The 17,639-nt window shown below is 37.7% G+C and overlaps 2 protein-coding genes across 2 annotated transcripts in view; one reads left to right on the top strand and one right to left on the bottom strand.

Moving 5' to 3' along the window:
* The first annotated feature begins 160 nt into the window (after positions 1 to 160).
* On the top strand, positions 161 to 4,691 carry LOC118280230 (gastrula zinc finger protein xFG20-1-like). Its single transcript, XM_035600144.2, has 3 exons — positions 161 to 315; positions 1,160 to 1,299; positions 1,772 to 4,691. Exons 2-3 carry the CDS (start codon positions 1,166 to 1,168, stop codon positions 3,285 to 3,287), a joined length of 1,650 nt encoding a protein of 549 aa, XP_035456037.2. The 5' UTR covers positions 161 to 315; positions 1,160 to 1,165; the 3' UTR covers positions 3,288 to 4,691.
* An 8,095-nt stretch (positions 4,692 to 12,786) lies between these two features.
* The window catches only part of LOC118280228 (tau-tubulin kinase homolog Asator), a 106,571-nt gene continuing 101,718 nt past the window's right edge, over positions 12,787 to 17,639 (bottom strand). The window contains 5 exon segments of the mRNA XM_050701982.1: positions 12,787 to 14,555; positions 14,558 to 14,696; positions 15,466 to 15,580; positions 16,325 to 16,451; positions 16,868 to 16,937. Of these exon segments, the coding sequence (XP_050557939.1) occupies positions 14,490 to 14,555; positions 14,558 to 14,696; positions 15,466 to 15,580; positions 16,325 to 16,451; positions 16,868 to 16,937 (517 nt within the window). The 3' untranslated portion in view covers positions 12,787 to 14,489.

A 17,639-nucleotide genomic window follows, 5' to 3' on the forward strand; every position in this document is an offset into this window, starting at 1 on the left:
TACATCAAAAGGATTTTTTTATAATAGAAATAAGAACAACATTTTTTAAAATAATTTTATTGATGGAAAGTAGATAGTAGTAGAAGAATTTTTTAACTGTATAATTGTGTATTTAATAGTACAAATTAACAAAATATGGTATTTTGTTGATATTACAGATATTAATTATAGGCGTGAAAAAATAACTCAGGAAAAAAATCTTCAACAAAAGTTTTCGAACGGATATCAATACGATTGATTTTTCTCAAGTTCGCGATCGTAAAATTTAATGAAAATCTATGAAATAAATGTGAATTTGAAACGAAAAATAATTACGTAAGTACACATAAACATTAAATAAACTAATAACATTGAAAAACACTGAATAAATCCTGTATTATACCCTTAAATTCATGTATAAAGCGTCGTAGTTTTTTTTGTTAAATCCAAAAATAGATATGTCTCGCTCTGCCCATGGTTATTTGCGTTATTTGTTGTTAATAACTGGTAATAGATTGCTTATTAAGTTCCCCAATGAGTTCTGTGTTGATAACGGCCGCTTATCGCATATGTAGCCGGTAATAACAAAAAAATAATAGGTTTTGTTATGTACATTTTTTATTTCAAGTTGTGTATAAAAAATCAGTATGTTCTCATTTACTACTTTTACGTCTTAAATGAGATAAGAAAACTTATAAGAATTATTAAATTAAATTGTGTTTCAATCAGTTTTTGTTATAAGGTAGTGTTTTGTTACTGGACTTGTTACGATTTTTAAATAATATGACATCGCGCCTTTTAGCCCCCTTAAGAGTAGGCAGCAGTGCATTGATTGGTTGTTCATGTATTTAAAAAACTTCTATATTTTGCTCTCTTTGGGAATCAAACCCCTCTTTTTTTTTCACTTCACTAGACCAGCAAGTATTTTATACATCCCTACGGTACCATACTAGTATATTTAAGCAATTTTTTTAGGAATCAAAGGTTTTTGGGTTTCGGGGATTGGGAAGGAGGATAATTGGTCCTCCGGTAACCTCACCCATACAACACAATCATTGTTTCATGTTGATTTTCTTTAAGGCCGTGGTATCACTCCGGTCAAACCAACCCATTCTAGCCAAAGCATGGCTCTCCCACACTTCTCTATAATAAACTAATTCTCATGTAAATCTGCTCACAGACCATCATGTCGGAGACCAGTGAAAGCGACCAGCACGAGAAGGACATGCTGAGCATGTTCGCCAGTGTTTGGGTGAAGGTGGAAGTCGGGGAGACTGAGGACAACTTGCCTGAGTTCGTGGATGCGGATCATGTTGAAGAGTGAGTATTATTATATAATGGCCACTTTTAATTGAATATCACATAGTTTGTAATGACATTTTGGAATGACCACCCATTTTACCACTGATAGGCAGACTGACTGACTGATGTTGACATTTCAAAAATTGTTTGGTCTTATACCTGCTTTTGATTTTTGCTCTTGCCATCGACCTACACGACAGCATTTCCATCCCCATCATATAGATGTTGGCAGGCAACAACTGTGCGTTTCCTCGTGCAACTTTCTGCCTCACAATCATTGTAAAATTGTGGAATGAGCTGTCGTCGGCAGTATTTCCGAACCGATACGACCTTCATAAAACGTTCAAAAAGAAAAGAGCATACTCCTGAGATTTTCAAAAGGCCGCAACGCACCTGTGACTACTCTGAGCGGCGCTGATCGCTTACCATCGAGAGACTCGTTTGCCTATTATGTACATTCAAAGTTAACATAATTTATTTTTCATTCCAGACCGATCCCAAAGAAGAAGAAGAAAACACCTCGACCGACCCAGGAATTAAAATGTACATTCTGTGATTACACGACCGTCTACAAGAACTGCTTGAAGCTCCATATAATGGGGCACAGCAACACTAAACCGTATTCCTGCGATAACTGCAACTACACTACCAAGTACCCAACCTCGTTACATCGGCATATGATAATACAACATGACTTTAAAGTCACCGATCACCTCCAAATGCAAGTCTACCAGTGTGAAATGTGCTCCTATTCATCATATTTCAAGTGGAACTTGAAAGCTCATACGAGGAAACACACCGCTGAGAAACAGTACAAATGTGAGCAGTGCAACTATGCCACTGCGTACCGACATAATTTTAATAAACATCATAAGGTTCATAATAAGGAAGAAATGATGTATAAATGTGATAAGTGTCCGTTTGTGACTAAGTACGAAGGACATATTGCCAGGCATTTGGCCAAAATACACAATGAAGTGTCCGATAAGGCTAGGAAGTGTGATATGTGTGATTTCTCAACGAAAGTCCAGTGGAGATTGAACGTACACAAGCGAAGAAGCAAACAGAACGGTGTGTTGAAATGTACCTTCTGTGATTTTGAAACTTCTTACATGTGTGAGTCTAAAAAGCATAAAGCCATGCATTTTGATGATGCACATGAAATTAAGTTGAACGAATCAAGCGGAGAGATTACCGTTGGATCCGGAGTAGTAACGATTCCTTTACCCGATGAGAATGGAACCGTACATGAGAAGTTTCATAATTATACTCTTGATCCTAACTGTGAGATTGATTGGCATAACATTAAAGTGTTAGAATCTAATTCTAAAGATCGTCCGTTCCAATGTATCATGTGTAGCTATACATCAAGATTTAAGGCTTCCGTACAAAGGCACTTTCAACGACACCACACTGGTAGCTTACACCGTCCATATAAATGTGTCAACTGTGATTTTTCAACTAAAACTAAAGATCAGATCGCTTTACATAACAAAAGAAGTCAATCCGATACAGAGTTGAAATGTCCGGAGTGTAATTATGTCACTTTCTTCAAATGTCAGTTTGCAACGCATCAGAAATGTCATTATGCACACAAGTGTCCGGACTGCAGTTTTACTTGTAAGCAGAAGTATGATTTTCAGAGGCACGTGGCCACTGCTCATACGGGACAAACGTTGCAGTGTAGATTTTGTGACTATAAAGCGGTAAGGAAAGAGAGTTTGTTATGTCATGAAACCATACATACGGGGCAGAAGCCTTTTAAGTGCAAATTTTGTAAATATACCACCGTTCGTAAATCTCTGCTTGACAATCATTTGAAAAGGCGACATAGTGATGTTTTAAGGGAACGGGTGATTGTGAATGATAGTAAGATTGAGTCTCTAAAGGTTCCTATAGAAAAGGCTCAAGTCATTGAGGGTATGAAAGAGCAGCGTATGTCTAGGGAAATGGAAGATATGACAGATGAACAGAGTAGCAAAGATTATGATGAACAGTCCATGTAGATTTTTGTAGCAGTGTATGTAATGTGGCTGATTTTTACCCTCTAAAGGGGGTGATTTTAAGCTGTTAAACTTGGTTGAATGTCTTTTCGCGGCTCGACCGGAGTGATACCACGGCCTCACAAAAAATCGACGTGAAACAACGCTTGCCTTGTGTTTCGTTGTGTGAGTGAGGTTACCGGAAGCCCAATCCCCTATACTATACTAAATTCCCAACCCCCAATAGACCGGCAACGCACTTGTAACGCCTCTGGTGTTTCAAGTGTCCATAGACGGCGGCAATTGCTTACCATCAGGTGATCCGTCAGCTTGTTTGCCGGCTTATTTCATAAAAAACAATCCAGAGCCGGTAATCTAAATGATTACGACAGAAATCGGTTGCTAAGCCATTTTTAATCTTATAACAAAGGCATATATGATTGAAAATTCATAAAAGATGCTCACTGCTTATATCCCAAGCTACTTTTGGGTGGCCCTGCAATAACGTCTTCCATATATCTAAAATTACTATTTTTAACCTGGAATCTGAAGAATTCGCCAGTATTTCACATCCTCGTACCTCGAAAAGTCATCCATTGTCCATGGGTGACACTGATTGCTTACCATCAGGTGATCCGTCTGCTCGTTTACCGGCTTATACCATAAAAGGAAAGGGTCTCTGACTCTTTCTAAATAATCAGCACGGAGTTCGGTATATGGCAATAGACTCACCCCCTATTACTTTTTTTCAGAGGGGAAAATCATCCAATGTCTTCTCTCGCCTTGGGCGAGGCGAGAGGGAGTGTCAGACTCTTACTGACTAAACACCACCCCGTTCCTACTCCTGCTTTTCGAGCCGAAGCCCCGGTAAACCCGCTAGGTAGTCCACAGCTCCGGAACTCCCTATTACATGGGACTCATTATATTAATGGTGAAAAGTGGGTGTTAGATTGTATATCACATACCTTGTAATATATTGGCACATTTACGGTTTTCGTAGTTTACCTGACTTGTTTAGTTTTTTGCTTACTGACCAATGAACCGTTGTTTTACGTGCGTGAGGGGGAAACTACAATAATGGTATAATGACACTTACGACCTCTCTCGATGAATATGGAAATAAATAGATTAATATGCACTTTTAAACACGTAAACCATATAAAGTCAATTTCGTATTTTTTGCAGATGTGCCAATATATTACTAGGTGAGCGATATGTGAACCCGTCTACCGAATCATGCAATAATAGACTTTATTTCTTAGTCAAATTGGATTGAAATTGATTAATATTTTGATTAGAAATTCTTATAAAAAAATGTACCTATATCATAGATTTTTTTGAGTTACGAAAGAGATTTATTATTTTGTTTATGTAAGAATACTATGTACATATTAATGTTAAGAAATAAATGTTCTTGCTTTTACTAAAGTTTGTCTATTTTATTTATTTTTGACATACCCATTACCATTTACTTCTTTCTGCCTTTGCTGGATTTCCTGGGTTGGATAAAAGTTTTTAAGTCAGTAGCTGAACAGAACTCAGAGGGTCGGCTTCAGAGGGATATATAAACTTCACAAACACAAACACCAACTGTTATTGCACTCACTTATTTATTATTACACTTTTTCCCGCTAGGGGCGTTACTTGTGCTCACCCGACGTCAAATTGACGCCGGACCTAACCAAATTGATGTAACGAAACCATAGCGCGATCTATTTCGATTTTAGCCCCATCTATCGAGCGCCATGACAACTCGAATATTTAATAATATTTTAATACATATTTTGATCGCGCTATGATTCCGTTACTGCTCCGAACAGTAGCGTTGGCCGGCAACGCACCTGTGACTCCTCTGGTGTGGCCGGCCAAAGGCGTCCATGGGCGGCGCTGATCGCTTACCATCAGGTGACTAGTCCAATTGCCAGGGTTGTTTGCCACCTATTCCATAAAAAAACACGTATCCTACCTAGGTGGGTATAAAAATTTGTTTGAGCCCCCCTTTTTTCGTTTCGGTGGGGGGATCATCGAATGACTTTTCCCGCCCTGTCTCTCAAACCTCAAAGAGGGGACTTACCGAAGCTATAACAGTGAACCCTCCCACGCAATGAATCGGTAACGTGTTTTTGTTTTTTTTTTCTTTTGAAATACGTTGCCCCACATTAGGATTTTGTCCTGTGTCGTGGGTGCGTTTACAAACATACAAGTTCACATACACATGACACCCAGACCCGAAACAACAATTTGTGGATCACACAAAGAGTTGCTCCGTGCGGGAATCGAACCCGCTACAAGTTGCACGGCAGCCAGTTGCCCAGCCACCGCACCAACTATGCAGTCCGTGTGTTGAGCGCATATAGCGTACGGCAGCCCAGCGAGTCGTTTGTATAGTGTATTTATGTATTTCAAACATCCATTACTGTTTTTTTAATTCAGCTGTTATATCCACAAATGGGACTTTGCATACAGATATCGATGGTTAAAAGGAAATAGGGTATAAGCGACAAAAACTGAAATGTTCAGGAGAGCCGTTTATACTCGTCAGTCGTCGAAAGAATACTAGGAAAATATTTTTTTTTTGCTTGAGTATAAAAGCCAAAAATGTCATCGTAAAGCCATGAGAGTAAGCGCATTCGAAAGAGCGGAAAATTTTACGTAGGGTAGCATAATAAATGAAATGACTGCCTCGTTGGCCGAGTGGTTGCAAGTGCGACTGCCGGGCAAGGGGTCTCGGGTTCGATTCCCGGGTCGGGCGAAGTATTACTGGGCTTTTTTCGGTTTTTCGAAAATGTCTCAGTGGTAGCACGGAGTCTGGAAATATGCCCGGTATATGGCAATAGGCTCACCACCTATTACATGGGACTTACAACACAAATTGTGAAAAGTGGGTGTACACAGTGGCATTACGTGCCATAATGTGCACCTCTGCCTACCCCTTTGGGGATTAAAGGCGTGACGATATGTATGTATGTATGATACCATAATAAACTCATTTTTGACCAAAATGTCGCTTATACCCTATTTCCTTTTAACCGTCGATATCTAATGTAATTTTACATTGAAATAAAGAAAATTCAGCAAAAAACCGGTATCTAACATGATTTAAATTCAGGAGTTGAATAGACATGCGTTTTTGTGGAGATTTGTGAAACACACGTATAGTTGGGAGTATGGATAAGGACACAGGCAGAGTAGGGGATACAAGCTATCGTAGAACTAGCGACCCGCCACAGCTTCGCATGGGTGCAATGGTGATATATTACGCATGTATTATACATATAAACCTTCCTCTTGAATCACTATCTATAAAAAAAAACCGCAACAAAATCCGTTGCGTAGTTTTAAAGATTTAAGCGTACAAAGAGACATAGGGAGAGAGAAAGCGACTTTGTTTTATACTATGTAGTGATTCCGGAGCTGCGGACTACCTAGCGGGTTTACCGGGGCTCCGGTTCGAAAAGCAGGAGTAGGAACGGGGTGGTTTTTAGTCAGTAAGAGTCTGACTCTCCCTCTCGCCTCGCCCAAGGCGAGACTTCTCTCGCCTTCACATTGTAATGTCACATGTAATGTCTTCACATTGGATAAATTTCCCCCCTCAAAAAAAATGCTATGTAGTGGTAACGAAATAAAACACATATAAAAGGACAAGTACCTTTAATAAAATTTCATTGTGCATTCAGTTTTAAAAAATAAGGGCAAAATAACATACATTAGGCGTGCGAGTGGCATCCGGCCCGTACATGTTCGATCAATTATATATTCATATATATAAAGAATCATTTTTATATATATAAAGTCATTACCCACCATGGAATTACTCCACACTCCACCCAGAGTGACAATTATTAATAATATAATAATAATAATATGTATTTTGTTACATTAATTAATAATATCATAGTACTTATTCTATTTAATATTTTTTTTTAATTATAATGCAGTAAATAAGCAGCGAGACTAGATTCGGATGGCGTTGGCGTCTACCTATTTATATATTATATATATATACCTATATTTTATAAATATATATAAAACAAATATCTGTATTATAAATATTGACATAAAGAGATGTTCAATCTAGCTTCGCAGTTACAATTAAAACTTCAACCATATTGCTTTTGCAATAAAATGAAAAATTGAATGATTGGCGTCTAACAAAAGAGTGAAAGAGAGAGCGCTCTACAAAGCTACATCTATCTCGCTCTTTAGGTCAATATATATAATTTTTTAATGATATTTGCAATCTTTTTATACAGTATAATCTTTTGTAATTTTAGTTATATGCGTATGACTGGACAGAGTGGAAAAAAATCCAAAATTATGAACAGACCAATCTGATATAATTGCAGATTTTCTACTCAAACCTGGAATCGAAGTTAAGACCGCTCGATATTACAATTTCCATACAAAAATATCATTTGTATGGTTTGTCATACGCACATAAATCGTCATTACATTAAAATATGTATGATATTTAGTATAATATTCAATTTTTATATTTAGCAACACTGACATAGTTTTAAAAACCAACCGTTACTTAAGATTTTTTTGAAAATATCAATCTTGTCGATAAAATCAAGACTCTAAACTATTACTGAGTAATTTGCAACACTCAATAACACTTTACCCAACACGAACAACGCCTAACATTGAAACAACGACTTAAAACAAAATCAGTGTTGCCAATATAAAAATAAAAATATCAACGTATCATACAAGTCGAGTCGAGATCAACAAAACAAAATGACATAAAAATCATTCTCAAAAGTACAGTCAACGCATAAATTATACATAATTAAAGCGATATTCGCCTCTATTCCGTAAGTATTAAGATCTATTTTAATGTATCACTATACATTGCTGTTGACTGTACTATAAATATAGAGAGGAGTCTCAGTTTTAAACTTTTAAAACTTATTACAATTAAAAATATTTCACTTTATCTGAGCCGTGGTTTTATACGAAGTATTTTTGTATAGATATAATCGGATATTTAAAAGACAGTATAAATTACTAACTCTTTGATTCTCTACTAGTTTCTGCTCACGCTACTCATGATGAAGAGTTCCTCTGTGACTTGAAACTAGTAGAGCTTTTCTCTATTCTAGTAGAATATTAAAACCATGGTAATAATGAAATTAAAATAACTTCATTTTAGAATCATTTACTAAGATTATATCTTAATCGCCACGCCTTTTATCCCCGAAGGACTAGGCAGAGGTAGATTTTTATCTTCAATTTCTTTTAAAAACCGCCATATCTACACAAAACCTCCTCGTATTTACATTAAAATAACATAAAAACTCAAGAAAAACCTTTACAATTCACAATTTGTCAGATTTCATAGTAATTTCAAATGTCGATAAACCTGTCGTTGTCTGTTTCAACCTTATAGCATTGGAATTAAGATACAAATTACAATTTAAAGATTATAAATTGCAAAATAAAAATAATCTTGAGTTATTTTTTCAAAGTGCCATCAGATCACCACAGATGGGGCCCAGTAGGGCTGATGCCTGATCCGGAGCTGCGGACTACCTAGCGGGTTAGCTCCGGCTCGAAAAGCAGGAGTAGGAACGGGGTGGTTTTTAGTCAGTAAGAGTCTGACACTCCCTCTCGCCTCGGTCAAGGCGGGAGAAGTCATTGGATAAATCTATCTCCCTTAAAAAAAGAGTTATTTTTGAAAATAATAAATTCTAATTTAAAAAATTGTACTCCACATAGGAAAACTAACTTTAATCCGTATGTAATAAGGCTTAGTTTACTCTGAAACGTATCAATAGAGAGATGACGACAATTTTATCGATATTTAAAAACACAAATAACAATTTAATAACCAGTCGATAAATTACAAAGCATAAACATTACATCTTAGCTGTACCTAAATATTTTAAAAATTACGCTATCCTGCCTCTAATTCGATATATCGATAGTCGATACAAAACATCGATACATCGAATAGAGGCTAGAGAAGTATTAAAATATTTTTTTTTTCAATCAGCCATTAATTAATTAAAGAATTATCAACAAATTTCTCTTTTTTTTTGAACTTTACGTACTGCACCCATATTTTAATTAATTATTTTTTGTAAAATATTATTACTTCTTTTTTTAGCCACTTCATGTATTATTTTTTTAAATTATTACATACAATTTTGTACATGTCTTGTTCATTCTTAGTCAATTGTCGTGCAAATTGATAGTCGAATAACTCTGTATATCATGATAGATAGTTATGGGCCCCGATTGCGGCTCGAAACTAGTCGATTTACCTCGATCGGTTTGCTCGAAAATCTTAGTCGATGTCAATTTTTAAATACTTGAGACTATTATAGCATATAAAAATAAATCATTTTCATATTAACAACTCTATGAACAATTAAGTAAAACGTGCAAACATGCAAAATTATGTTTTTTTTTTTTAGTTTTTCTTGCGTTTTTAAAACCATTATTACATTCTCAGTATAAAGCGTTTAAAAATTGACATACTAACCTAATACCATAGCAATTTGCGTTTCATAATGTGTTTTATCCAAAATATATTAAAAAAATACACTTTTTTTCAATATTTTTTGGTAAAAAACGCATTAAATTAAACCTTAGTTTATGAATTACTGTCACTGATATTTCATAACATTTTTCACTAGCATATAGTTACGAAAGCGTAGAATACATTCGTCACCACTTGTACTCTTCCCGCGGGTGTCACATACCCGACTAACCACTGTACTCATTTAATGGTTACTTAACCCAGTCCTTAGCAATTGTTTTCGATACAAAATCGTTACTAAGGAATAGTTTAAGTTATCATTAAATGTCTGGAGTGCTGTCAGTCACTACACATTAGACAGAGACCGGGCAGCAGCGCTCTCTGATAAACCTGAACCTTTTATACTGCGATCTCTAACCCAATACATACAAGATATTATACCAAACCTTTCCTAAATGTATTTTTAGAGGAAACGTCATGAAATTTCAGTCAAAATTTTACAGTAATCCACAAAACCAGGTAATACTTTTCAGTCAAACATTTTTCAGAGATGTGATATTTTTTTACAAGATCCCTATTTTATTACCAACACCTAATGTTAGGGGTCTCTTAATAAAACAGGGCCTTAAATATAGAATTTCCGGCATACCTCTTGTATAAGAATCATTGATCTTTAATCGTCCAATGAGATACTTCAAATAAGATCACTATTGTAAACCAACGCTTAGAAAAGGCAAAAAAATATGTGAAATGTAACACGTTTTTATGAGCCCTGTCTTGGCTTGAAACTAGTCGAGTTGCCTCGTAATTTAATGGTTACTTAACCCAGTCCTTAGCAATTGTTTTCGGAACAAAATCGTTACTAAGGAATAGTTTAAGTAATTATTAAATGCCAGTAAACCGTTAAATACGAAACGTCACGCCTTTTATCCCCGAAGGGGTACACAGAGGTGCACATTACGGTACGTAATGCCGCTATACAATGTAAACCCACTTTACACCATTTGTGTTATAAGTCCCATGTAATAGAGGGTGAGCCTATTGCCATAAGTCTTTAACTATCAAATTAATTTAGTATGTCTCTCGATAGTTATAATACAAAAATATAATGTGTTTGCAAACTGTGGTGATTATTATTATTATAGTATTTTTAGTCATTGATATGTAATTAGATTTAAATAGTATTTATACCGTCCTTGGTGATTTCGGGGTAAAAATGAATTCCAAATTTCCTTCCAACAAAATCCACAATTTTTGTCATTTCACGAAAGCTTAATGATTTTTATTAATTTCAAGGAATTTTATAGTAATCTATTTTTCCTTGTACAACCGATATTTTAACCTCTTGTCTATTGGTATATGAGACACAATAGAAAACACATTGTATCTCGCGTAGATCTGCGTTCCGACATAATTCCCCCCATAAAAGGGGGTGAATAGATACAGAAGAGGGGTGAAAATGTTCTAACATCTATTCACCCCATTCCTGTATCTATTCACCCCCGTTTTACTGTTAACGGGTTACAATATTGATACAACGTATAACGAAGCTACGGCGAGCTACTATTTCTATATATATTTCTTACATACATAACATTTTTTTGTCTTTCCCAAGCGCTAGCGAGTATATAGCGCCTATATATAACAATATCACTTTTATATAATCTCCTATATGCCTTTATACATCTATATTCGTACGCCTGTCAAATAAACACTATCAACTTCGGGTATTAGAGAGAGACATGAGTATATCAAGTGTGTATAGCGCTATCTCTTTCCATCTTAGAAGGGGGTAGGTAGATGTGTACAATGTACAATATACAATGTAACACATAATTTTCACCAGTTATGTTTATGAGTCCCATGTAATAGGGGGTGAGTCTATTGCCATATACTGGTCACAATTTTAAAGTCCCTAATAATCTTAGACCCAGTCAAATTCACTTAAAAATAATTAAAAAATTAAATAACATAATTAGAGAGCTTCTAAAGTCATTATTTAAATAAAAATAATTACATACTTAAAATAAAATATTGATTAATTTAAAAATAAAGCACCAATTAACACATTGAACGCCGCGGTGGTCACCGGTGACCGACGTTAGCGGAGGATTTGCCTTCAACAGTTTTCTATTGGCAGTCAAAGACTTAATAACAAAACGCTATGCACTTATAGTACATGCTTTCTCCTCCAGATTTGTTATAAGAGCAAGCAACGTCACGCCTTTTATCCCCGAAGGGGTAGGCAGAGGTACATTACGACACGTTGTGTTATAAGTCCCATGTAATAGGGGGTGAGCCTATTGCCATATACTGGACACAATTCCAGACTCCGTGTTATTTACTACTTAGATTGGTTTCAAGAATAAGCCTAGGTACCCTAACTCGAGACCTTTAACTCGCCTGTCTCACTTATACGCTTCGATTTTGCGACAGAAAAGAGATAGAGAGAGAGAGAGAGCTACTAAATACACGAACTCAACCAATAAAGCATTAAAATATCAATAACATATCCAGAATCGAACCCAACACCCCTAGCTCAACAACGAATCAATAAAGAGAAACGTAACATTGTAACAATCTTCAATGCAAGAAAGAGACAGCTATACAAAACCCGAAGTTACCCGAATGTACTCTTCTAACACCCGAAGCTTTATACATTGTATGTCTCAGCTTACCATTGCTTAGAGCTTCAGCGTAATGATATAATAAATAAATAAGACTATGTAGCAAGCCTTTATGTATTATATACCTACTTTATTGTATAAAAAAAATATATTTCTGCAAAAAAGTGGTATTTTTTAGCGAAAATTATTTGAGTAGCAACGTCACGCCTTTTAATCCCCGAAAGGGTAGGCAGAGGTGCACATTACGGCACGTAATGCCGCTATACAATGTACATCCACTTTTCACCATTTGTGTTATAAGTCCCATGTAATAGGGGGTGAGCCTATTGCCATATACTGGACACAATTCCAGACTCCGTGCTACTACTGAGAATTTTTAAATTGTCTAATATTGCTTTTACCACTCAAATAACTTTCACCCCTATTCAATACACAATAAAGTAGGTATTTATACAAAAGAAAATAATTTACAATACTAACCAAAACGACTACATGACTAAATGTGACTTAACTCCATTACATAAAGTCTATTATCGCTTGGCATTTTAATAAAGTGATCTCAATGTAAATTGAACTTTAAATATATGGAATTAAAGTTACATTTAGCATAATAGACATTTTGGTTATTAAAGCCATGTTGAGTTAAATTATTGGTATCTCTTTCACATACTTGAGTGACACAGCTTAAAAAAAATGTTTTCCTTCACCGTTTGTCAGTGGTGTCTAAACAATCTTAGAAAGTACATATAACTCGGAAAAAGTCACATTGGTACTTGCTAAATTATACGACATATTTTCACAATGAGCTGCATAAAAAGATAAAAGATCTTTCTTTCTTTCTTTTTAAAAAGATACCAAAAGTTAACACAACTAGCTAACAGCCGCACTCAGAGACATTTAATGATTACTTAAACTATTCCTTAGTAACGAATTTATTTCGAAAACAATTGCTAAGGACTGGGTTGAGTAACCATTATTGGCCCGCATCGTACGCATCGCACGCAACGGATTTTAGTTTGTCTTGTATAGAAACTCATACAACTGCGTCCACTGATCCGCATCGTACGGACCGCATCATCGGCAATGTCTACATGCGATGCGTACTGATGACGTCATACGGAATGCGTGCGATGCGTGCGATGCGAGCGTGTGAATGACGTCAGAGTACGATAGTTAAAGAATAAGTAGTAGAAGTAAATCCACATAATATCTACGCTCAATCCAATATGTACAAAATAAAACATAATTTCTTTTTCGCATTAATTATATAAAAAATTAAAATACAAGACTCAATTTCAATTTTTGTAAGGCGTGATTGAAGAAATGCAATAATCGCCCTTATAGGCTATACGATCTTATATGTAATAACGAACATATTTCTACACATGCACTTTTGTTTATAGGGTCCATTTTACGATGACAGTATTTTTTTTATTTTACCCAACATTTTTCAAGATTGTATGCATGAATATGAAATAAAATCATTACAATACGGTAGACGACTAATTTTTATTTCAATGTCTGTCTTGTAGATTATTTTAAAACATTAAACACGTATTTTTTATAAGTGAATATGAGCCTCTAGCATGGCTTGAAACTAGTCGAGTTCCTCGTCAAACAGTTACGTGAGTAAGCCGATAACATAATAATTAGTCTTTATCGTATCGTCACGTTGGCATACCGATAACATAATAATTAGTCTTTACAAGCGTATGAATACGCCGTCGTATTATCACGGCATTAAGCTTAAGACACGACAACATGCTTGCAATTGGGCCTATCGTATTTTAGCCCACAAGACAGCGCTAATATGAACCTGTTCTTCGTCCAATAAGAAATTAGCTAGCACACGATTGGACACTCAACATTTTATTTATGGAATAGGTGGCAAACGAGCAAACGAGTCACTTGCCAATGGACACCCGCAACACCAGAGGAGTCACAGATGCGTTGCCGGCCTTTTAAAAAGGAGTACGCTCTTTTACCATTAACATTTTTGAACTGTTGTAATTGGACTAAACATATCTTGATACATAGCGCCATCTGGTGGCCATACATTGATACAAGTGCAGTGTAGAACATATATATATGTAGTAGGTGTCATGATATGAGTTAGGGCGCGATGGAGAGCGGTCGGAAGCGTCGCGCGCGGGCCGCGTTGTGCGGTGGGGGCGCGCCGGGCGGGCCGGCGGGGGGCGCGGCGGGCGCGGGGGCGGGGGCGGGGGCGAGCCGGACGACGAGGAGCCGGCGGACGCGGGCGGCGACGACAGCAGCACGGCCGGCACGCCGCGGGACGCGCTGCGGCTGCCGGGGGCCGCTCTGTTAGCATGGCGGGGTAGGGGTGACGGCTCGGTCACTTGAGGGGGTGGGCTCTTATGGGCCTTATAACTACTAATCCCCTAATATGTGGCCCACAAAAAGTACGTTTTATACTAATCCCCCTAATAAAAGTATATGTGGCCCACAAAAAGTACGTTTTATACTAATCCCCCTAATAAAAGTATGTGTGGCCCACAAAAAGTACGCTTTATACTAATCCCCCTAATAAAGGTATATGTGGCCCACAAAAAGAGTACTCAGTAGAGTACATTTTTTATACTTAGTTCGATTTCAAGCAGGAATCGAACCCGCAAGCACATAAAACTTAACTGTAACCCATAAGATGTACTTAATAGAGTACATTTTTATACTTAGTTTGATTTCATGCAGGAATCGAACCCGGTTTTACGATATAAAGATATTTAGGGCCTCTAAAATAACTTTGATTTCATGCAGGAATCGAACCCACAAAACCATAGCACCTAACTGTGATAACTTTAGATACTATATTGTTCTTGATAACTTTGATAACTTTATTATTATGAAACATCACCCTCCTCTTTTATACATCCCCTAAAAATTTCAAAATAATAAAAGAAATAAACCTAATCATTCAACCCAGACAAATTACACGAATTTGTTACATGCGAGAATCGAACTCGCACACCTTATTAAAACCACACAAAAAAACAACACCCTCTATAACTAACACCCTCGAAAAAAGGAACACCCTGTATATTAAAAAACAAAAAAAAATTTTCATTCATACCTAGAATGATGGTGCGGCGGCTGTCGGTGTCGCGGCCTCGCGAACCGTAGGTTCAATTCCCGGGCCGGGTCTACGGCGTACTTATCGTTTGCATTCTGCCGGCGCCGCCGCAGCGCTGTGGCGATAGCACTACATATTTTTATTATGTTACTTGGTTCAATTAGGGGATGGGCAGGATACTCATGTATTCATTCATGCAGCAATCCCCGAAGGGGTAGGCAGAGGTGCACATTATGGCACGTAATGCCGCTATACAATGTAAACCCACATTTCACAGTGTTATAAGTCCCATGTAATAGGGGGTGAGCCTATTGCTGTATACCGGACACAATTCCGCTACTACTGAAAAGTAGTAGCGGAATTGTGTCCGGTATACAATTTTCGAAAAACCGAAATAAGCCCAGTAAAGCTGTGCCCGACCCTGTGGGAATCGAACCCGAGATCCTTTGCTCCACTTGAGCAACGAGGCAGTCTTATTTATCTAACTGTATAATACGGTAAAAAGCATGAAGAAGAAACGGGGTGGTTATTTAGTCAGTAAGAGTCTGACACTCCCTCTCGCCTCCTCCAGAAGTCATTGGATGACTTTCCCCCTTTTTTTTTGAGGGGGGAAAATCATCCAAAGACTTTTCTCGCCTTGGGCGAGGCGAGAGGGAGTGTCAGACTCTTACTGACTAAAAACCACCCCGTTCCTACTCCTGCTTTTCGAGCCGGAGCCCCGGTAAACCTGCTAGGTAGTCCGCAGCACCGAGACTCCCCCTTAATATAAGGCGTCTGACACTCCCTCTCGCCTCCTCCAGAAGTCACTGGATGACTTCTCCCCTTAAACCCCCCTTAAAAATAAAGCTATGCGACTGACCGGGCGTGAGGTCCGCGACGTCGGGCTGCAGCGGCCCGTCCCCGCTCCAGCTGGCGCACTTGGCCAGGCGCTGCTCCGCGCCGCACGCCACCGGGATGCGGGACGTCGACGCACTGCCCGACGACCGCTGGGAGGGGGAGGAAAAGAGGGAAAATATATCATTCTGTATATCTCAAAAAAAGTATCAACCTGTATATCACAAAAAAGTATCAACCTGTATATCACAAAAAAAGTATCAACCTGTATATCACAAAAAAGTATCAACCTGTATATAACAAAAAAATATCAGATCATCCTGTATATCACGAATTTACTGAAAATCGTTACTAAGGAATAGTTTAAGTAATCATTAAATTACTCTAAACATCAAATACTCAAACGCCACTCAATTTTAAGACGCCCTCAAAACTAATTCTGTCACTATCAATTCTTTATAAAATTACAGAGATAGCACGATATTTATGTACAACTTAAAATTGAGTAGCGTTTGAGTATTCGGGCGTAAGTTGGTCACTAATAAATTAAAAAAATATAGTGACTTACATCTCTTAAACTCTGCGATCCGTCTCCGGCAGCGCTTGAAGCTTCTTTCTTATAAATTGCCATTATACTCCTGAAAATTAAACAAAACATTAATAAGTGTGGGAGAGCCATGCTTCGGCACTGCTGGGCCGGCTCGACCGGAGTGATACCACGGCCGAGCAGAAAACTGACGTGAAACAACGCTTGCGTTGTATGAGTGAGGTTACCGGAAGCCCAATTATCCCCCTTCCCAATCCCCGATTCCCCAACAACTCTTAAATTCCTAACCCCTAAAAGGCCGGCAACGCACTTGTAACGCCTCTGGTGTTTCAAGTGTCCATGGGCGGTGGCGATTGCTTACCATCAGGTGATATGTCTGCTCGTTTGGCAGCGTGTGCCATAAAAAAGAGATGTTATACCAGTAAACAGTATAAGCTGACCGTTGAATGTACGAAAATATCTTAACATCACGCCTTTAATCTCCGAAGGGGTAGGCAGAGGTGCACATTATGGCACATAATACCAATATACGCCCATATTTCACAATTTATGTTCTAAGCCCCATGCAATAGGTGGTGAGCCTATTGCCATATACTGGACACAATTCCAGACTCCGTGCTACTACTGAGAAATTTTCGAAACATCGAAAAAGCCCAGTAATACTTCGCCTTACCCAGGAATCGATTTACCGCGGCTCCGGCTCGAAAAGCAGGAGTAGGAACGGGGTGGTTTTTAGTCAGTAAGAGTCTGACACTCCCTCTCGCCTCGTCCAAGGCGGGAGAAGACATTGGAT

Source organism: Spodoptera frugiperda, chromosome 21 (genome assembly GCF_023101765.2).
Source record: "Spodoptera frugiperda isolate SF20-4 chromosome 21, AGI-APGP_CSIRO_Sfru_2.0, whole genome shotgun sequence".
NCBI lineage: Eukaryota > Metazoa > Arthropoda > Insecta > Lepidoptera > Noctuidae > Spodoptera > Spodoptera frugiperda.